Source organism: Numida meleagris, chromosome 4, assembly GCF_002078875.1.
Source record: "Numida meleagris isolate 19003 breed g44 Domestic line chromosome 4, NumMel1.0, whole genome shotgun sequence".
In the NCBI taxonomy this organism is placed as follows: Eukaryota; Metazoa; Chordata; class Aves; order Galliformes; family Numididae; genus Numida; species Numida meleagris.
In genome coordinates this window covers 55,873,411-55,896,370 of record NC_034412.1, presented here as the reverse complement: position 1 = coordinate 55,896,370, position 22,960 = coordinate 55,873,411, and the positions used below count along the sequence as shown (strand labels likewise).

Here is a 22,960-nt window from a genome sequence, read left to right as displayed (position 1 = left end):
ATACTTAGTTCATACTTAGTTTTCATAGGCTGCTTTTGCAACTTGGTAGATAACTTAAATAAATTTGATTTTCTTTTTCTAAGCAGTAGCAGTGAAGCAGTAAATTAACTTTCTAGCCAAATGCAAATCACACTGTCATTTGCTTTTCATGTTTTATACCTGAGTAAATTTCTAATGTTTAAAACTGCATTTCCTTTGAGGGATTTTACCGTGGTTTTACAGAAGATGTAGAGCCGGTTGAAAAGAACGAGTCCATTGTAAATATTACTAGCTTTGGCAGTTCAGTACTTTGAAATGGCACTTCCTAGCTTTTGAACAGAGTAAAATATATCAATTTTCTGTGTCTTCTCTCTGGCATAAAAAAAAATTAAATTAAAAAAACACCAAAAACCTGACAATTTTCTATTATCTTGGAAAGCTTTTTATGTAAGGACTGTCTTTGTTATCTGCACTGATAGCTTGCCAGTAGCATTAAGACCTGTATAGTAAAGGACCTCTGAGTACAGCACTTTTGACTCTGGTGAAAAGACAGGTGCTTTGCAAAGCTCATTTATGTGCTCTGTACAACACAAATTAGCTAACCCTGGAAGTCGATACTTGTGGAAGTAGAAACCATTAAGGCTGAGCCAAGCTGTCCAGTGTCTGTCCTGTTTCTCAGGAGCATGCAAGTAATCACACTTGCTTATCTTCAGTCTAGTCTAGAGCTGTGTAATTATTATTCTATGTTTGTGAAAATGATCTATAGAAGAAGCTCCATAGGCAGAGAAAGTACAGGCAACTGTGGAGAAAGTAGCCTAATGGAAAGCCTCTGTACAAGCCTGCTAACCTCTAAAATTGGTAACGATGATGGAAGTAAACCCATCAATTTCTTCTTTATAAGTACAGCAGAGAAGAGTCAGAAGGAGTCTTAAAGGTGACTCAAATTACCCTTCTGCTGGAATTTGGTAGCTGCTGTGTGAGAGGTACTGTCTTTTGGATTTGCACTGAGCATTAGGACTGGAGGTACCTAAAGCCCTAGAAAATGATAGGAGTGATGTCAGTGCTGGAGAACTTCAGATGGTTTTGTCTTCCACAGTGCTGAATGCTTTCCCTTGAAGTGTGCTGTATAACTGGATCATAATTGGAATCAAGTGCACCCTCAGCAAGTTTGCAGATGACACCAAGCTGAGCGGTGCAGTCGATACAGCAGGGGGAAGGAATGCCATGCAGAGGGACCGGGACAGGCTGGAGAAGTGGGCCCATGTGAACCTAGTGAGGTTCAACAAGGCCAGTGGAAGGTGCTGCACTTAGGCTGGGGCAATCCCCGGTATTTATACAAACTGGGGGAAGAACTCCTTGAGAGCAGCCCTGTGGAGAAGGACTTGGGCGTCCTGGTGGGTGAGAAGCTGGACGTGAGCCAGCAGTGTGCACTGGCAGCCTGGAAGGCCAACTATGTTCTGGGCTGCATTAAAAGAGGAGCAGCCAGCAGGGAGAGGGAGGTGACTGTCCCCCTCTACTCGGCTCTTGTGAGGCCCCATCTGGAGTACTGCGTCCAGGCCTGGGGCCCCCAGCACTAGAAAAACGTGGAGCTCTTGGAACAGCTCCAGAGGAGGGCAACCAAGATGATCAGAGGGCTGGAGCACTTTTCCCATGAAGAAAGGTTGAGGGAACTGGGCTTGTTTAGCTTGGAGAAGAGAAGGCTCCGGGGAGACCTCATTGTGGCCTTCCAATACTTTAAGGGAGTATATAAGCAGAAGGGGGAACTCTTGTTTATGAGGATGGATAGCAATAGGACAACGGGGAACGATTTTAAACTGATGCAGGGGAGATGCAGTTTAGATACTAGGAGGAAGCTCTTCACTCAGAGGGTGGTGACGCACTGGAACAGGTTGCCCAAGGAGGTTGTGGATGCCCCGTCCCTGGACGTATTCAAGGCCAGGCTGGACGTGGCTCTGGGCAGCCTGGTCTAGTGGTTGGCGACCCTGCACTCAGCAGGGGAGTTGAAACTCGATGATCTTTGAGGTCCTTTTCAACGCAGGGCATTCTGTGATTCTATGGTAACTTGGGATTCCTGAAGGAGAGGTAAAAGCGTAAATTTGTAAGTCTGTAAATACATCCAGGGAAGTGGCAGGATGGGCTAATGCTTGCTGCTAATGTGAGCACACAAATGTCACTGATGAGGGGATACATTCAAATTGCTGTGGTGCTGAAATGTGGAAATCACCCTCTACCACTCAGTGTCAGGACAACCATGAAGCTTTGTGAAGAGAGTTCAGTGGTGCTTTGGGAGGCCCTGGGTTTTCTCTCCCCAGGGAAGCTGCGGCACAGTTCAGCCTTACACGTGGAGGTAAGAATTCCTTACCTTTTTTCTTGACGATCATTTCTCTTGAACCTCCCTAAACAGAGCTGTCAGGCATAGTTCTGGTGCGTGGCTGTGGCGGGTGCAGGTGGAGAGCTGCTGCATGAGAGCTGGCCCCAGCTGCCCTGCCCTGTGCCAAGGGCGGAATGGCAGTATGAGACCTGATGGGCCAACTGATGAGCCCCGTATGGGTGGAACGGACCATGCAGATACTCCAGCGTTGCTTAATGCAGTGATTCATATGTTATTGTGCATCTGGGACATTTGTAATTGCTGATAGTCCTGCAGCATCATTCATAGCTAATGCGTATAGGCAGCAGGTAGATATATACTGCTAGTGTATGCCGCAACAGGCATAATGCTGCTGGCCTCAAGTGTCCCCTTTTCCATTCTCCAGATCATGAGATGTTCATATTTGGGGATTCTTTTCATTTACTTTGTAGTTTTTGAGTATTCAGCACTTGATTTGAAGTTATTTTTCCTTCCTTGAAGGCTATCAAATGCCTTTGCTTTTTGTTTTCCTTCTTGCTTTTTGGAGGAAGGTATGACTTTCATGTAATCCCATGGCTCCAGGAGTTGGGAAAACACCAAGCTTACCACAGGCAGTGGCAACACGGCACATACAAAAGTTACCTGTGGCAATGTTCCTGAGTGCCTGTTGTCATACACCCACCTCTGGCTGCTTTCACAGAAGTGAATTTTGCTGCTGCATATATCTTTTCACTGCAAAATAGCTACCAGCACTGAGCCGTATTTGCCACAAAGATAGAACTTGTACTTAGTAAATATTTCCACAGAGATATGCTGGGCTTGACTGACTATGCTGAGCGTGTTCCACGCATACTTTTCAGTTTTTAATAACTGATATTTTAAAACCACAACTCCTTCTTTAAGGACAAAGCATTTTGCGTGCCAGTTTTGCGCCGTTAAAATGAATCTCTGTAGGTTTTCCAAGAACAAAAAATAGGGACGCGTTTTTCCACATAAAATCAAAGTTTGTTATTTCTTTTTGCTTTCATGTGACTCTTAAGGGGTTCCATTGATTTTTCTTAGACTTTTTGAAAGGGAGAAAAAGGAGCCCAACATTTGGAGAAATTCTAGTGTAAAGGAATTTTTCAATGTATGTTTGTAGAGGAGAGTAAAAAGATTAGTTTTAGTCCTGTGCAATGGCCCGATAATATAACTGTTATTTTCTTTTATTCTGTGCAAATTGAACAGAATATCCACTAGTTTTGTGGCTCTTCTGAATGTCTTTTGCCTCCCTATGGTGATGCATCAATCAGTGGTTGAGAGTGCTTCTGTTCCCCAGAGAAGCAAGCAGAGATTGTGGGAAGATTCTGCTTTTGCGTGCATTGCAGACAAGCAGGCATGGAGTAGCTTTAAGTCCTGCACTTTTTCAGCATGGTTACAGACTTCTGTGGGAGCATCAGGTCATTTTTACTACCCCTCCTGGTGTCCTGTTTATTGTAGATCGTACAGCTCGCTCCCAGCCAAGGACTCCAATGGCTTTTAGAGTGGCTTGATCCAAACCTGTTTTTGTTATGTTCTTTATTGATCATGGCGGTCATTAAATATTTAATTTTTAAGAACAGATATGAGAGATCTTTGTGGTTCTGATCCAAGTTCATGTAGTGTAGTGTAATCTCCATCCTCTGTCTTTACTTTGCTATGTTAAAGGGCCGTTCAGAGATCATGATCTCTTCCTTGTGTTCTTAGTTCTTACCTTTCTGTGCTGCAAAATGCTTAGTTGTGCATGGCTTTTGTCCACGTTATTTTTCAAAGGATAATGTCAAATGAGTGATCTTAGAAGAAAGTTTACATTATTCGGATTACACTGAGTGTCCTAGAAAAGTTTTAAATACAAGCATATTTTTCATTTAAATTAGTTTATTAACCACAGAAAGAACTCTAGTTAAGGAAACAAGTGTACTGTTTCTGGTCAGTTTGACATTTGTCATTTCAGTAGAGTGTGTCTTAGCTTCTTATTCTTAACTTGTGTCTGTAGTTTGGGAGAGGATATTAAACATTCCTAAGTTTTCATCCTGCTTCTGAGTTTTCATCTTGGTATTCTGTTGAACAAGCAGCATTTTCCCTTGGAGCTGCAGAAGCTTTTTTGCTTTTAAAAATCTGATGTTAAATGATCCGCTGAATAGTTCAACTGGTTGTGAAACCTGAGCAGCATGCGCTGTTTTAATATTTCAACTCAAAACTCTTTAATATTTTTAAATAAATGCTATCTTACTCTAGGAGTTTCTTTAATAAGAAAAGTCTTATGCTTCTCTTTGCTGTCTGTGTTTAATAACCTTCAAGAAATGAGAGCAAAACGATTCAGGAGCTTTTGCTTTTATTTTGAAATGCATTGCAAGGAGTTCTACAAGAGATAAGAGTTGATTTAACATTGATTTTTTTATCACAGTGATCTTCCAGAGAGGAAAAATTAACCACTGAATTCCTGCTTCCTATACTAGAAACAGCTCAAAGGCTGTTGGTGCTGAGGAAGCCAAGTGAGTGTTCTGTCTCAAAGCCGCTGTGTCTGCCTGGAGCCCAGGAAGCCCTGGAGGGTTCTGTGGGGATTGGAGGTCCATCTGTGATGGAGAAGGAATTTCATGTGCAAGCCTCCCCTCTCCCTCTGTAGGTGCCCAACAATTGTATCAGTAATATCTGTTTCTCAAAATGTGCAGGTTACTGCCATATTGCTTTTTTCCAGCATTCTTCTAGTGCGTAGTATTTTTTTATATGCCAAGTATGTCGAGGCCATAAATACTTTAGCATGCAGAAGATGTGCAGCAAGAGAAATATGTCCTTTTGGACGGTTTCCCCCCTCCCCTGCCAGCCCTGAGAGACGAGCCTCGACACAGGGATCTGGATCCCTCATTGTGACAGAGGAGCAGAGCATGGGTGGCAGCTTGAGCGCTGTGCCACCTACTGCGAGTCCCAGAGACAGCCTGTGCCATCACCGGGCTTGGAAACTTTCCAAGTTGTGGTGCTGCCTCTCCCGGGTTCACCAGTTCCTTCTGTGTGTGCCTTCCTCTGCTAACACCTTCATATGGTAGGAAACATATTAGTACTGGTGTCATCACGGTCTTGATTTGTCATGTTTTGAGCTGCATGAACAAGTGCTGGAAAGTCCTGTGTGATCAGCATGGAAGAGTGAAGCTGTGTATCTGCGTGCTATGCCCACGCTTGAGACTTTTGCCTCTCTCCAGCTGCATGTTGCATGGTCCAGATCTTGTCCATTTCATTTTTTGGCACTTAAGTTTTTCGAAGTCTGCTCAACATTGGAAGGCTGTTCCTGCTGATACTCCCTTTCTCAAGGATGAGTTTCACATGGTCTATGGCAGTGAGGAACCGTGGTCCTTCTGGGGCTGGGACAGTCTAGGAGCTGCCCTCCATGCAGTGTGCTATAATAGGGCTCAATGAGTCTAAATTACTCAGAAATATCAGAAATGGAATAAAATGTGTGCTATTTGATTGCTTTCATTTTATTTTGATTAATAGCTATGTTGATCTATACAAGCAATAACAGGAGAAATTAGAATCAAGAAAAAAGTAGGTAAGCATTAGAGAGATCCTAGTATCATCATAAACTGAAGGGAATTCTACCTTGGTTTGCCAGATGTGCTTTGTATCTAAGTAATGGGACTCGTATGTAAGTATTAAGTTACTTGACTCCAGCTATCCACAGAAGTCTCACTGAACTGAGATTTTATGACATGTTCTTTGAGGGTATTTAGGAGGATGGCTGAGCTAATCATTTTTGTTTGGTACAGAGCACTGCTGTGGATAGTGACTACAAAATGATGCTTAGGGAAAGAAGGGGAAAAAAGAGACTGTAAAATCTTTTAAGTAGCAGGAAGAGGTATGTGTACTGTCAGAAGCGTATCTGTAAGCACTCTACCACAGATTTTAACCCCTGGTTAAAAGGTGATTGATGTGCTTTAGTATTATACATGAGCTTCTGTATCTTAATAAACAAAGCTATGGGGCTATACAAATGTGCTTCTACTTGTCAGTCCTCTTTGGGAGAGAATGTATTTTGATTATTCCTGTTTTGTTTGTATGATGTGTTCTTTGCTAAAATTTGATCCCTTTTTCCTAAAGGTGTCACGACTTGGCTGTGTAGGTCAGGGACATGCAGCTATTCCATCAAGATTTAATGTTGCGCCCCACTGTGTTTAATAGATTTGATCCTTTTTTGCTTGCTTTACACAGCAGACATGCTCAGTTAAATCACCTCTCTATGTAACCCCATCAGAAACTGATCAGGAGTGATCTGCTGGTACTGTAAGCTGCTCTTCACCTCTGCTGTTGTCAGGAGTTGCTTGGCCTTTCATAGAATCATTAAGGTTGGAAAAGACCACTAAGAACATCCAGTCCAACCACCATTCCATCCCCACCATGTCCACTGACCGTGTCCCTCAGTGCCACATCTCCACATTTCTTGAACACCTCTGGGGATTGTGACTGTACTGCCTCCCTGAGCAACCCGTTCCAATACCTCACCACTCTTTCTGAGAAGAAATTCTTCCCCATGTTCAATACTGCATGGCCTTGGCACGGTGGGCCAAGCAGATAGAAGGATCCCTCGCAGAAAAGCTAAGGTGAGCCGTCAATGTTGCCAGAATTCCACCTCTGTTCCTGCTTCCTTCCAGGAATCAAGAATCATGTCCAGTAAAATAAAGCCAGTGGCAGCAAGTCAGTTCATTTGGATGGTTGTACCTCTTTGCATTTGTCTCCTTCAGCCTCTCAAAATTTGTTCTTCACCAGCCTGTTTCCAAGCCTAGGTATATGGGTCCCTGTCTGCAGAGCAAGGGGTATACATGGTGTGCCTGAGCAAGGGGTGCATTGCTCAGGCTTGCAGTTTTGCTTCTTTGCCCAGTTTTTGAGGTCATGTGCCTGTCTGCAGCAGAAGCTCAAAAATGCACCAAAATAGGTGTATTTATGGTGCCTGAAGAAACTCTGGAAAATAACACTTGGTTGTGAACTGAAGAGGCGCATCATGGAGTGAGCTGTTCAACTTCAGAAGTCACTAGAATATGTTAGTCTTCTTACCTTGCTTAAATGTTTTTAAAGAAGAACCTGGAGGATCAGTTGATTGTTGACAAAGTATGGATGCCACATTGCATGAGATGTAATACCCGAATAGTGCATTGAAGGGATAACCTTGGAGCGACACATGTAGGTGGAAACTGATTATAAGTTTCCTACTGTAGCTCTGTTTTGGTGGATGCAGGCAAATCAAAATGTGCTGCAGGCAAAGCGTCCTTCTTTGCTTTTATTTTTCTTCCAATAAAACAACCAGTGTTCAGTGCGGCTCCAAAAACTTTTCATCTTTGGATTAAAAAAGCGAGCAGCAGGTAGCTGTGACGCAGGTTTTGCACAGTCATTGAACTGAACACACCTTAAACTAACAGAGAGGGTGAAAGGTAGTAGTGTTTTTGCACTGAATCTGTGTTTTTAGACGAGGCAGCACCTTTTTTATAAAAGCATGTTTATATCGACTCCTTAAGAAGTTTAGACTGGAGGGCTGTCTCCAGAAACTGTCCCCCTCCCCTTTTGCCAAGTCCCATATGTTTGTCTTGGCAGGATGCAGTGTCTGCTTGGCTGGTGCTGGGATATTACATTGAGGGAACACAGAGCTCTTGATGCTTTTCAATAGGGCTTCTATTTAGTTAGCGGCAGGATAGAGCTGTCAGCCACCTGCGATTGTCCAACCGGGAAAAAGAAATAAAAGGGGTGGGGGAAGAGCCCTGGAAACATTTTGCAATCTTACTGATGTACGGACAGAAGAAAACATTTTCTGGGAGGTTCCAGCTTTGTGTTGGTAAGGTTTTCATTTAGTTCCATTTGCACAACTGTGCTGGATCCTTATGCTGTGGTTCTGGCTCCATCAGTGTCAGTGGAAGCTGAAATGAATGGTGATGCAAGCTGAAACAACGCAGGTTGGCTCAAACCAGTTTCTCATTTAACTTACCACGTGTGGAGAATGTGTTAAGAGATTTTGTTAAGAGCTGAACAAGCAATTTGTGGCTCAAAGACTTGTCATATTCGTTGTATAAGACCACTGTTGGCACTTGTACAAGAGAATGGTAGTCATCTTCTCTCAGTCTCTCTTCTACTGCCATCAAGTGCTTTGAAGAATAGAGGAAAAAATTGAAAGGTTTGGGGAAATCTCCAGGGGCAGTGGAAAAGATTTTTGCATTTTTGCAAGCCTGAACAATGTATTGCTAATTGCCCTCACACTTTCTCTGATTTGCTATAGTTGGTATTATATTTCTTTCTCATTCAATAAGAAGATATCTGAGAAGTCCGTTTTTGGAGATTACAGTCATGAAGGTGAGGCAGGAGAGCTGATAAGCAGCACTGACTAGCACCTTGTCTGAGAGGCTGTGTCTTTGTCATGTGAAAGAAGAGTGTCCTTCCTTGTTGTGAAGGACGGATGTCAGGGTCATGGAGGAACTGCTTTCTTAACAGGTTTGTCAGCTCTTTGAAGACAAGCTGCAAACACAGGCTCATAGAATAGTGAAGTATGTAATTTCACGGACCTGTAAGTATTTGGTTGCTGCTCCTCTGACCTTGCCTCAGTAGTCCCTTTGCTCCTGCTCAGATGACAATTGATCTGAACAGCTGTGGGCTCCAGAGATCTTCCTGTACATTTTACAGACAATGCCTGTCAATGTGTTTCCCTCTGTCCTCCCTACTGGATTGCAGCCTTTGGATTTAGATCTTGTTCTTCCAATCAAGCAGAGTAATCACCCTCCTGAGCATAGTCTCTCCCCTAACACAGGGGGAGCTTACTGAGCCAGAAGTTTTCCCCTTTCACACTAAATTCTTAGCTGTCTTTGGACTGGAAAATAACTGTTGTGACTCTTTATCAGATGGCAGCTTGCACAGGTGCTGTGGTGAGAGCTACTACCATTTTGTCATTTCCACTTCCCTCCCAGGTAGAATCCAGCCGCATCACCTGTTCTTACTACTCCATATTTACACATGTAAGCAACTGAATGGTCTAAAGTTAGAACTTTCTTCCAGAGCAAAGGTTATTTTTTGCATCCTCAGATCCCTGTCACTGTTGCTCATCTTTCTCTATGTAGTCTGAGAGTTTCTCACCAAGGGCTGTTCCCACAGTCTTCCAGTAAGGCAACCTCTTTCTGCTTAGCAATTTCAGCCTGCTTTTTAATCTGCTCCTTTTGTTATTGACAACCCACTCTATTCAGAAAGCAGAGCCTTGAACGTGATGTTAAATTTCAGTTTTGTAAGCTTTTAATCTCTCCTCTTTGAAATCTTCATACTGAAGACACAGTACGTGGTATTTCTTAATTGCTTTTTATATTACAGATGACTATAAGTATCCCAAGCCAGATAAAAGATGCCTGTAATACAAATGAAGATTCTTATGTTCTTATATAGGAGAATGCAGTGACACTCTATCGATCATGTATCCCTTATGGTGTAGTGTAATCAATTATATACTGGATGACTGACTATTTTAGATTGCAAAGTTTTATGCCTCGGGTACAGATAAAGTAGGTCTGAAATGTGTATTCAGCTGGAGCAGCTACCATTTTGCTAAAAGCCTATATAATGGTTAGTTGCAAGAAAGCTACATCAAATAGGTGAACATTCGACTTTAGGATACCACAAAGGACTTTATCTCCCTCTGCACTCTATTCAGTGTATTGTCTTCATAAAAGCAACTGAAAGCAGACGAGGCATTTAATGTGAGAGTATTAGCTCGTGTAGAAGAACACAAAGCTAGTCAGCATGTAATGTCACGTATTTGTGTACGCAATATTGTCAGAAAAGAGTGCGATTTGATGTTTATCCATTTTAAGCACTGAGTGCAACATGGAACAAGTATTTGCATCCTGGTCTCCAGAGCTAACTAACCCACCAGGCCTGAGATATCTCATACAACACAGTGCTGTTTGTCCTAAGTTTGCAAAAAGCTTTCATTAAAGATGTAATCCTAATTAACTGCCAGAAAAGTACTGACACAGTGATCCTAGTTGCTAGTTGGAAATGAAGAAAGGATAAATTAAAAAAAAAAAAAGAAGAAAGAAAGAGGAAAAAAAAGTGAGAGGTTTTAAGTCTGGAACAAGTCTGAAAATGAAAGAGTTGATTAGAGAAGCCTGAAGGAAACATGGAGAGTGGGTGTGGCGTGAGGAATACTTTATTATTGGGAGGAACATTTTAGAATGTAATCTTTTCTTTGTCACCTAAGTATATATATATATAAACATAGGGAAAAGAGGAGAGAGAAACTTGATGCAAGTAGACTTCAGAACCAGCTTGCCAATAGCACTGCCCTCACTCTTTGTAGTGTACTCACATGTGTGCCACGTTGATCTGGGAGTAGCCATGTCACAATCGGTAAATTCTTCAGTATTGTATTTCTGATTTGTTTAAGGCACTCTTACATGTTCGGTTCTCTCACTGTTTAAAACTAGCTTAGGAGCAGTAGCTGCTAATTAATGCCTCTGTTCCCCTGAGTATCACATCAAGATTTTAAAAATTCTTTCTGTGTAGTACAAGGGCACAACGGGCATCTTAAGAACTTAATTGGTATATTAGTTTCTCTGTGGTAGATTCATTACATCTTACAAAAATGCATGCAGGTCTAGGGTTTTCAAAATAGAGATGCCAGACGAAATCAAATATTGTGAAGTGCATACATAGATGAAGCTGACAGTAAAACATGGGATGGTAAGCATTCTCTGAAAGTGATCATCATACTATGTACTCACTATCTGTAAAATCAGTGGAAATACAGTTAAACCTCTTCGAATTTCACTATAATTCAGTGTCTTCTACTTAAATGTATGAATTCTTTGAGATATGAAAAAGAACAGCGCAGAAGTCCTCTGCCTGAAAGTAGAGCTGCTGGTGTAGAAGTCACCATCAATGGCAGAGTAGGAAAATCTCTATCTTACTGTCTTTAGTTTCAAGTAGTCACTTGTTTATAAACCATGTTGGTAAGTGTAGCCTGAAGCTTTACAGCCCAAGTTGAAAAATTGAAGGCTTCTCCTTACTCTTTAATAGTCCTTGTTTTTTTGATTTTTTTTTTCCTCCCAGCTTTTAGCCCCTCAGATGGAAAGCTGAAGCTTGCTCATTTAATGTCCTTCAGGAATCAGCTGTCTCAGCTGAGCATTGCTTGATGGAAATGCAGCCAGTAGCCAGTCACTGAGCAGCATTAGCTGGGGATGTGCAGAGAAAAAGGGAAAGTGAATTCTTTCCCAGGAGGGGTTTGTGTGACATTTAGTCACTGAAGTCACTGTTCATGCTCTTCTTTTGGTGATTGATATATTGGTGTTTTCTGATGGACTTCTGGATGAGCAGCATGGTTACAGTCACCCTGCTCCCGTAAGTAATCCTTGCTGCTTAGATTAAGTGGTGTGGCCTCTCTAAGGAAATGAAGCTTGAATGAGCATGCATGCAAGCCAGCAGTGCATAGCTGTGGTTGTGTTGGCCCTGCTGCTACCAGGGAAACACTCATCTTCTGCAGCACAGGGTATTGCACCAGTCTGGGCTCCTGCTTACAAAGCTCCTAAGCTGGAGCCAGGAAAGTGCCCTAGGGAGGAGTCCACCACATTGTCTTGCTTTTTCTCCTCTTTCTCTTGGAGCCAACAGTGGCTGCTGTGGTATATGACTAAAAAAAATAATCTATGAATTGATGCTTCATCATCTCAGAGCCTGATTCCTTGTTCTCATCTCCCGTTGTTCGTATTCACAGCGTGCCAAATGCTCTGTACTTGCAATTTCTGTAGCATCAAAGCAATACATGCTGAATCAGATAACCAGCAACAGGATGAGAGGGAATGGCCTTAAGTTGCACCAGAAGAGGCTCAGGTTGGTGTCAATGGTATTAGGAAAAATTTCTTCTCAGGAAGAGTGGTTATGCATTGGAACAGGCTGCCTAGGAAGGTGGTAGAGTCACCGACCCTGGAGGTGTTCAAGAAACGTGGAGATGTGGCACTGAGGGACATGGTCAGTGGGCATGGTGGGGATAGGTTGGCAGTTGGACCTGATGATCTTAGTGGTCTTTTCCAACCTTAATGATTCTATGATAAGATCTGATGGATGTTGATAATATAGTATCCATACTTGGATCCATTGTAAACATGGACTCCTTGAATCATTCTGATCCAATCTGTTTGTTTGTTTGTTTCCATTAAAGATTCTGTGATCTTTTCAGTTGTTTCTGTTGATGGTGTGTCTGAAATTTGTTTGGTGTAGATCAGCATCTACTGATGGGTCAGGTATGCTGCCATGCTAAGTGACGTAACACTTGAAGACAACCCCAGCTGTGGAAAGCTTAGACTTCAGTGTGAGATGGGGGCTGCTGGTTCAGATTGAGCAGTCGGTAGGAACAGTGAGATATTACTGATGGGTACTGTAGGTAGAGGTCTTCGCACTTCAGAAACCTGACTTCTGTCAAGCTTTTCTTATGGGCAGTTATGCACATCAGTGTTTTGCAAAGGAATTTGCATGAGGAAAGGTTGTGGCTTTCATTTTTTGAGGCAACAGTTTGTCCAGTGTAAGAGAGGACAATAAGTAGAAAAAAAAGAAGAACTTGCAGATAGAGGTGGGTAGTGGAGACTGACATCAAGAGGTGAGAGAATTAACTAACTTCTTAGCATGGTAGGTAGGATGGGGATACGTTGTCTTAGGCTCATTTTGCAAAATAAATGCACTGTAGACTACAAAAACCCAAAGCTTTTCCTACCCTGGGGTAGCATTCAATGTCAGGTATTAGCAGCACTTGATTTGTTAATGGCTGATACTGTGACTCTGCTGCCTTGCTGAACAAGCGCTTTCACTTTCTGACATTTGAGGGTGGGCTTTTCAAAACACACCAGAGAATTCGGTGACATGCCCTGGTTGCAAACCACTAGAAATGGGGCATTTAACTTCCTAAAATACTTTTGAAAATCCCACCCATAATGTTTACTCTAATAGTGAAGTTAAATGTATCCATTCTTAAGGGCCACTCCACAGCTCTCTGTTGTATTCCTGTGAATGAATAGTTCTTTCCCCCAGCTTGCAGCTAATACCCTATGCATATTTGTACAGAATCATGTTCCCCCTTAAATACTGTTGACTTTGGCTCAGTAAGGGACTCCTTATTTAACCTACCCTTGCAGGCTATTTTCTCAAGGCTTTTGTATCACTTGTAATTCCTTTATTATTGTTGTCTGTGTCTTTCTGCATTTGGAAAAAACAGAATTTTCCAGGTTTTGTTTATCAGTGGATTATCCAGTATGAGTACATGGTTTTCTGGCTCTGGGAAGTCCTCCTAGGTGGGCTGCCTGTGCCACACTACATTTGGCCTTGTTCCCAGTTACCTTTTATTATGAACTCAGACAGGAACAGCTCCTGCATCTGTTTAATTCAGCAGAAAGGCTTTCCCTCAGTTCTCTCTGGGCTTCTGGACTGGAGAAGGCAGGAAGAGTCATAGGGATGACATGGATTAATGGTCATGAGTCATTTGAAGACAACATTATAGATACTATGCAGCAAGGTGGGTGTGGAGAAGGTAAAAAACAAGAACTTCAGCCTGTTTCCCCTATGGTACCTTTCACTGAGGGATATTTGCTGCCGTTTTAAAAATGGGAGAAGTGCATCTGTAGGAAAGCTGAGAAATTAATCCACTTCCCCTAAGTCTCAGTCAAGGTGGAAACAGTGCTGAGAAGAGGCAGGTTTATTCCGGGCTTTCTCAGTCACTGTGCCAACCAAGGCTTCTTTTTGCTGTCGGTCGTTTTGTTGTGTTCTTGTATTCACGTTTTAAGACAAATGAGGACAGTTCTTGATAAACTTCACAGAAGCACAGATTTCAAACTGCATCTTTCAGTTGGTGGAAACTTTGAACATTATTAATTTGTAAGAAGAAGTTCTAAAATTAATAGCATTCCAGGATTTCAGACTGTGCTTTCCTGTATTGCTCCATAAATGTGCTTTTGTGGAAAAAAAAAAAATTCCATTACATACTTCTTTCTTGAAAATCCACTGCAATCTTTTCTCCAAGCGAGCCTTTAAAAATATGTGCTCTAAACACCTGCTTGCTTACCTGGCTGGTCGGGAAGAAAATGCTGTGTTGACAGTAGAGTTTACAGTGAAGATTCACTCGGAAATGTAACACCTGCGTATACCCCTCTTTCTGCATTTATTCAGAAAACTTCAAGCTCTTTTTACTGATGAAATGTGGGAGAGAAAAAAAAACAGAGTGGAAAGAAAGCTGGATTTTGCATTCACACTTGAGTGTAGGCTGTTAAAATGGACTGAGAGTGTTTCTGTTGATTCTGCTTTTCATTTTCCAATGAAAGAGACAAAAAGAAAATAAAGGTTATTTATAAAAATGTGTCTGTTGGAATATCCTTTGAAACATAATAGCATTCTAGTAATTTTAAGTCCGATGTATTCAGTGTTAGAGCATGTTAATATTTATATTTTTTGGTGCAGCAGACAGTATAGATGAGTCTTTCAGAAACGGGCAAATTACATATTTGGAACTACATGGAAAATGTTTTGAACCTTCACATGGGGGAGAGAAAACTAAACCTGCAAATGGAGCTGACTGAAGCAAGGCTGAGGAGTGTAGAAAGGGTGAGGAAAAAAGTCAGTGAGATACAATGCTGAAAAAAACCCGAATGTGTTCATGTTAATATAACAGATACTCCTGGTTTTAATCCGTGTTCATTTTTCCTTCATCAGCCCTTTAGGTTTGGCCCTTTGACTACAAAACCACAATTGCATGATCTCCACTGTAATTCTTCCTTTCTCTCATGGGAATGTGGGGAGCACTGTTTTTCCAAAAAGCGCATCGTGGCATGTGGTAAATGGTCCGTGCGGGCCGCCTTCAGTCTGTGTGAGCCGTTTGACTCTCTGTACTTTTAATTAACTTCTCTGCTGTGCCAGGGGGAGGTTGTGAGCCGTACTGGAGGTCAGGTCATTGGTCTTACTCTGGATCCGTGGGGGTCATTGTTCTCTAGGAGACCCACGCTGCTGATGAGCAGTTTGAACTCCAGCCTGTGGGCTCTATTCGCAAATGTTGCAGAGAGATTGTGTCACGTTTATACATGGTTACCTGCCTGAATCTCCTCAAAACTGTTCCATTCCAGTGAACTTAGTGGAGTTATCCACTTCCATAAAACTGAACCAAAGGTAGAGATGTGCTTTATGTCTGCGTAAACAATCATTCCTAACAACTGTTAAAAAATAAAAATAAAAGTCAGCATGCATTGCAGTGATTAGCTTAGCATGATGAGGCAAAGTGAGTACGGCTCTTAATGAGTAATTAGACTTGTAAAACAGCTAACGTTTTTGTCTCATATTAATACAACAGGATTATCGGTATCTATGAAGTTAGGAGGAGTCTTTGGAGGAGCAGATAATGAGCGGCAGCTTAAGGGGGGTGGAATGTGTTAGGTCTGTCAGAGTGTTTTATGGAGAGCTGTAAAAATGGAAACTGTACTTGATGCTTGCAGATTATTCTTATATTCCTTTCACAGGAAGGCACACCCATTCTCAAAAATATAATTGTGGGCTCTCTCTTTGCAGATTTAACACACACAAGAAGAGGCATACGCATTAAAGCTGGGAAGTGGAGCCAAGGCTTTACTTCTGTGCTGAGCTCTGACTGTGGATAGAACTACTTTAAACTCATAGGCAGTAGCTTCATAGAATGCTTTTTTTTGTGTGTAGTTTTCTCTTATTTGTTTTACAATTTTTTTTTTTTTTTGCCAAGTTAGGGTCTTACATAGCAACTGCACATACAAAACTTAATTCTGCTTCTTCTGCCTAGGAAAATGGCAAGCAAATAAGCCATTACCGGCAAAGGGGATTTGTTAATTCCCAGTCTAATTATGTGTACTGGCCACATGAAAAACTGATTTGTGATGCCAACCTAAGTTATTGCTACCAAGAATCTCACTTGTTATTGCTATTCCTGTAATGAAAATACAGAAAAAATGTGGTACTTAGATGTATGCAGTTTAGGTAAAATTTGAAGGAATTTTGAAGAAAATATTTGAAGAAAATAAAAATTGAGGAAATACATGTGTAGATGTAAGAAAACTAATGGGTCAGGGAAAACTTGTGGTGCGGTAGCATTTGTTCCATTTTGAATATTTTGATTAAAACATTTGTTTTTATGCTTTGTCAAAGACCCTCATAATTCTGTCTACTTGTATTGATAAATTGTCCAAGTTTGGACTGTGGTAATCTCTGTTTATTGCAAAATAAAATCTGTGTAGCCATGTCATAAATAAGTTTGAGGGCATCCAGAGATGGAGTAGGTGGTGTTCAGGCTGGAGGAGCCCCTTGAGCAGTTTGTGTAACTGTCAGAATTGCCTCATTCATTTAGATTTTGGGATGCGTGCTTGTTTTTCTGTCCATTTGCCCCAAGAGACATCAGACCAATCAGCCAGTGCTGGCAATCCTAGAGCCTCTACTGAGGTGCTGCAGAAATGCTTGCCATTGGTTTTTCTGCTACATTTTATATGCATGTTCATGGTTTGTTCGTTAATGTATTTGAGAGTAGCTTGCAGATTCATCAAAATACATATCCCGTTGGTGTGTTCTGACACCTTCAAATACTCTGTACCTGGTTTTCACTCTACATCATGTTCCTGCTTTTACTGGCTGTGCCAGAAGGAACAATACTGTGCTGCTGCCTTTAAAGGCAGTTTCAGAATCTAGGGCCTTTACTAAGGATTTTCTAAGGGACTGTTTCCTCACGTGTGTTGCCAGATTTCCTTTCCCATTATTTACTATGATTTATATTCAAGTGCCAGCAGAGAAATTTTCTCTCCTGAGCTTGAATCTCCTTCCCCTTGAACCGGACTGGGGCAGGTGTGACTTACTGCAGCGAATTTAATTGTGGCAGTCGTCAGGATAAATCTGCCTTCCCTCTAAACCCATTTCACAGCTTCTACAGGTGAAAGAGACAATGTTCTGAAGAATCATCAATGGCTACGTAGTTAGAGGACAGAGCAATGAGTGCTTAAGTAGGAAACTGTATGGCGTCTGCTGATTTTAATTAAGTAAAATGAAAAGCCTAAGCCATGAGGGATTCAGAATATGTATATGAGTTAGGGACTTGCAGTACATTGCAGTACATAGTGTTCAGCATACTATACATGGATTGCAAATTAGCTGTGTATAGCATACAAGTGATAAACTCCTATATGACTTTGATGTTGGTTGTGTTTTTTGGTGGGGTAACGCATCTCATATGTATGCAAGGTTTCCTCTGCTACCTTTGAATACTGGTTTCAGCCAGATGAACATCTGTAGAACGTAGAAGATATTGCTTCTGGCTGGAAGTCTGTACAACGGAAACTCAGTGGTAGTTTGATTCTTATAGTACAGTAGTATGCTGAGTGTTCTATGCTTCACCCCTATTGATATTTGTTTTTAAAGCCTCAGGCAAGGCCTTTAGGCTCTCAACTGATGTATTTGTGCGCTTTCTCTATTCTTTACCAGGCTGGTATGATAAGAACTGATGAGGATGAATACTTCATTGAGCCTTTGGAAAGAGGAAAACAAATGGAAGAGGAAAAGGGAAGAATCCATATGGTGTACAGGCGATCAGCTGTAGTTCAGCATACTGCTGATATGCTCCCTGATGTCCACACGGAAGGTACAGTACACCTGTGTGCTTGTTTACAAATCTTTTCCAGGTAACTGTAGCCTACTGTAGCTTTTGAAAGAGGCAGTTTTGACTGAACTGTTGGAAAAGACAGTTCTTAAATATTTTGCTAAAATACACCAGTGTCATGTACACAGTTTCTCTGCCAAGAGCAGCACTTGTACATGCGTCTAGGAGACCAGAACCTAGCCATGAGATGTTCTCTTCAAGAAATGCTGCAAAATTCATGCTTGTTTCCTCCTTAAAAGTTTGTACTGATTTCAGTGGAAATAAGTCTGAGCTCTGTCTAATTTGGTATGATGTAGTGGGACATGTTAATAGAAATACTCACATGACTTCAGTATTCTAAGTTGTTATTAAGGTTTGCCTGTCTGTGCAACTTCTGTTTAAAATGTGGGTCTTATTTCTTTCCAAGTAATAGCTGAATTAGTGCCAATAGTTGATATTGTTTTCCCCCTTCTATGGGTTGCAGTTAATGCAGTTTGAAAGCAATTGTCTTAATTGGATATATGCTTTGACAAATTCCAGAGTTCCTCTCGGTCTTAAAGATAATGTAGTTGGTCTATCTGAGAATAATTATTGTGTAGTTTTAATCCACTTCACCACATGTATTCTCCCTTCTTTTAATACTAGATAAATGCTTACGAGCCAGCATATTGCATAGGGAATGTTGAAGTTTTTGATGCTGAGGATTAAAGAACAGCTTCATTCCCCTTCTGCAGTCTGTTTTTTCAAGATCTCTCAGCTTCTCAAATTCCTTTTTGTAATTCCTTGTGTTCACTTGTTCTTGCAACTTATAAGCGTTTGCAAAGAACAAGAAGTACAGCACAGAACTAGAATTAAATACAAATATTAAGCAGAGTGGAAGTAAGCACTCCCTCATCACCAGTCCTCATGAACTTGAATTATTTGGTGTGAATTTGAAATTTTGTCTCTGGAAAAAGTAGGTAGGAATTGTCAACCATTTCAATGAAAATCCTGTCAGGATTTTATTGCTCTTTCAGAAGGTAGGTCCATGATGCCAACAGCACTATGGCACGGCAGTATCATCACAGCAGGCTTGGGGATCAGCAGCAGTCTGAACCATACAGGCAAATCAACCTAGCATTTCTCTGAGCTCTGTCCTGCCAAAGGTACTTTGCTTTTGATACCCAAATGTGGTCATTTAAATCATGCATCTCTGTTGTGTGAGTGACTGAATGATGCTAAAAAAGAGCTTTTATGCTAGTGATAACAGGCTCTGCGCTGTGTTTCTACCTTGAAACTGCTTTGTTAGTTGGGCTGACAGAGTCAAACCAGACAGACAACAGCACGTTTTGATGATGGAGCCTCTGGTCTGCATTGGTGATCTCAGCATCTCTTTCCTTTACCATGCTTCATGCACTCACAGTCTTTATTTGCACATGCTTTGAATCCATGGAAACCTTTGCAAATTCCAAGTAGTTATAACTTGGGGAAAGGCTGCAGGAACATGCAATAGCTGTGGCCAATTACTCACAGCTCTGTGGAAGAATTTATAAATTGCAATTCTTAATACATGAAGATTAGTGTGAGTCTCTGAATGTTGTTTGGCATGTGGTCAGTGCCTAAAGGTCTTAATGCCTTCAGCATATTTCGATCTTCTCTTTAGTCGGTGGGAACACTTAAAACAGCAGCTACCTTTTTGAAACTGATAGTGATCTTTTTAGTTAGTGTCAAGGCCGTGTGTCTGTAGCTGACTTCTTTGTGATCAAGAAGTTCAGACCAAAAAGGCTTGTTTCTTATAGGTTTCTTTATTTCATCCTTAGGCAGAGGAGATCTGTTTGTATGATGCTGAGTGTTTGTTTGGAAAAGATCTATGCAGTACATAGTGCAGCCCTTACTGGTGAGGGGAATTGAGAGCCACAGAGGCATATGTGGATACTTTGAGCGTATTCTGTGAAAAAGGGAAGTCATGAAATGAGGCAGAACTTGATCAAACGTGGACATACTTCCTGGACTAGGGGAACTTACTGTGTCTCCAAATTACTCTGGAAGAGTCTGTTTTAAACGGAAGTGGAAGATATGGGAGAAGAGGTGCTTGTGTCTACCACGTATACAGGGCTTGTCAGTCTTATACTGGAACAGTTGAGCTCAGTGTGACATTTCTGGGATTGCTCTAAGCCTGGTTGGTGCTGTAGAGAGCTGAGCAGTGCAGATCCCAGTTTACCAACCTATTCACTCCTAGCAAAAATGAACAAGTACAGACTTTTAGTTACGATACAGTCCAGCCATCTGTGTTCCTTGTATATTCTGTTAGGTGCTTTACTGATGTACACAAATACTCGTACAGAATGTTTATATATGTCAATTTGTCTGAGGCAGTATCTTCTGATGAGCGAGCTCCATCAAAGCTGTCACTTTCTCATATTTTCTCTAACTGATATTTCTACATTGGTGTTGTCCAACCTTTTGGCTTGCCTGAGCTGCATTGAGTGAAAAGGTGTTTTATATGTGTCTCGGACCACATATAAAATATACATATAGTTAATGTGTATAAGCAACGAAACTTCTTTTATTTTTTATATGTTTTATTAAAGCATAAAAAAAAAGAGGGCAACAAAAACAGAAAATGAGGTTTGGGCAGCATTTGTTTTCTAGCCATATTCTGGATAGTTCTTTTCCCTCTTCTTTCTTTCATAATTTAAAATAAAAAAACAAGGAACGCTGACTTATTCATCCACTTGTGTATCTCTGTGTTTACAACTAACGTGTTGATTAATATGTTTTGAATTTTAAGTTCCTGGAAGTAGTATTCACAGATTTGTGGATAACTCACAATGCATAACTATACTTGGGTGAAAGTGCCCAGTGATGCCAAAGCATGGCCCAGTCCTGTAGCACATGCAGATTATCAGGGTAGGAAAAAGGGTGTGCTTCACGCTAGATTGCTGCACTTTTTTTTTAACAGAGCTCTATTCCTGTAAGGGATGCAGACCATTTCATTCCAAAGCTTGTAGTCATAGGCAAAACCTTATTTAACATGAAAGAATTTCCACTGCCAAATAACCAGCGTCCCACAGGCCTTTTGGTTCCACGTATATGGTATCTAACACTACCTTTATTTTTCTGATCATTTCCTTTACTGTGAGCTGACTTATATCCAGAGAGTGGTGTTTGCATATCCATATCTGTGCTCCTGAGATAGGAAAAAACCCGCAAGCCTTGGTAGAGTGTGTTGTGACAGCAGACTTTAAACATCCTTCTTGAAAGGTAATAAATACACAAAACCTCCCCTTGACTATTGCCTTTCAAGTTGGTTCACTGTACTAGATAAACTGCTTGTAATGCAGCTCTTTTTCAGTTCAGAAGTGGTCAGAGAACCTCTTCAATAACCCACATATAAGAACAGTGTCTCCACTGCTAATCATGGTGTAGATAACAGTATGGTGTGCCTGGGCTTTTGTGAGAGTACTGTAGATAGATATTTGCGGTACTGTCGTTATCTTGAACTTTCTCCCAAGAGGGTTTCTTAAAATGTGATAAATGAATTTTCTTCTAGAGATAAACTTCCATTTGTCTGTAATTCTTAGATCTGCCTAAAGGTCTCCTTTTCACATGTAAACAAACCATTTTCCAGTCTGTTATAAATCATAGAATCATTGAATGGTTTAGGTTGGAGAGGACCTTAAAGCCCACCCAGTTCCAGTCCCCTGCCGTGGGCTGGTTGCCACGCACCAGATCAGGCTGCCCAGGACCCCATCCAACCTGGCCTTAAGTGCCTCCAGGGATGGGGCATCCACAAAATCTCTGCACAACCTGTTCCTGAGGCTGCCTCACCACCCTCTGAGTAAAGAATTTCTTCCTAACATCTAACCTAAATCTCCTCTCTTTTAGTTTAAAGCCATTCCCCTTTGTCCTGTCACTATTAGACCATGTAAAATGGCGATCCCTCTCCTGTTCATAAGCTCCCAACAAGTACCGGAAGGCCACAGTAAGGTCTCCCTCCAGCCTTCTCTTCTCCAAGCTAAACAATCCCAACTCCCTCAACTTGTCTTTATAGGAGAGGTGCTCCAGCCTTTTGATCATCTTCTTGGCCCTCTGAACCTACTCCAACAGTTCCACATCCTTCCTGTACTAGGGACACAGGACTCCAGGTAGGGCCTCACAAGAACGGAGTAGAGGGGGATAATCACATCCCTTGCCCTGCTGGTCACCCCTCAGTGTGATGCCATCCGCAAACTTGCTGAGGGCACACTCAGTCCCACTGTCTGTGTTGTTGGTAAAGATGTTGAAGAGCACTGGTCCCAAGATTGTCCCCTGTGGGACACCACTCGTGGCTGGCCTTGGACTTAGAGCTGTTGACAACAACTCTGTAACTGTGACGGTCCAACCAATTCTTTATTCACTGAATAGTCCACCCTTCAAATCTGTATCTCTCCAATTTAGAGATATGGATGTGATGTGGGACCACGTCAAAGGCCTCGTACAAGTCTGATTAGACAACATCAGTTGTCCTTCCTTTCTCCACCGGTGCAGTTACTCCAACAGAGAAGGCCACCACATTGTTCAGGCATGATCTGCCCTTCGTGAAGCCGTACTGACTGTGTTGGATCACCTCCTCATCTCACATGTGCCTTAACATCTCTTCCAGGAGGATCTGCTCCATGATCTATCTTCCCAGGCACCAGAGGCTCACCAGCTGGTAGTTCCCCGGCTCTTCCTTTCTCTCTTTCTTGAATATGGGAGTGGTGTTTCCCTTTTTCCAGTCACTGGGGAGTTCGCCTTACATCCATGATTTTTCCAATATGATGGAGAGCAGCTTGGCAACCATGTCAGACAGTTCCTTCAAAACTCAGGGATGCCTGTCATCTGGCCCCATAGACTTGTACACATTCAGCCCAGTGAGGTGGTTTTGGACTTGCTCAACTCTTGCACTGGGAGGGATTTTGCTCCCCCAACTTCCACTTGGAAGTTCAGGGTTACAGAAGGCATGAGAAGCCTGGCTGGCTGTG

At 41.8% G+C, this 22,960-nt stretch overlaps 1 protein-coding gene across 2 annotated transcripts in view; it reads left to right on the top strand.

The window, feature by feature from the left end:
• The window catches only part of ADAMTS3 (ADAM metallopeptidase with thrombospondin type 1 motif 3), a 134,748-nt gene that overhangs the window by 28,034 nt on the left and 83,754 nt on the right, over positions 1-22,960 (top strand). For both annotated transcript variants that reach the window (XM_021396767.1, XM_021396766.1), the window contains exon 4: positions 17,822-17,978. In XM_021396767.1, coding sequence (XP_021252442.1) covers positions 17,822-17,978 — 157 coding nt within the window. The remainder of the gene's footprint in view (positions 1-17,821; positions 17,979-22,960) is intronic.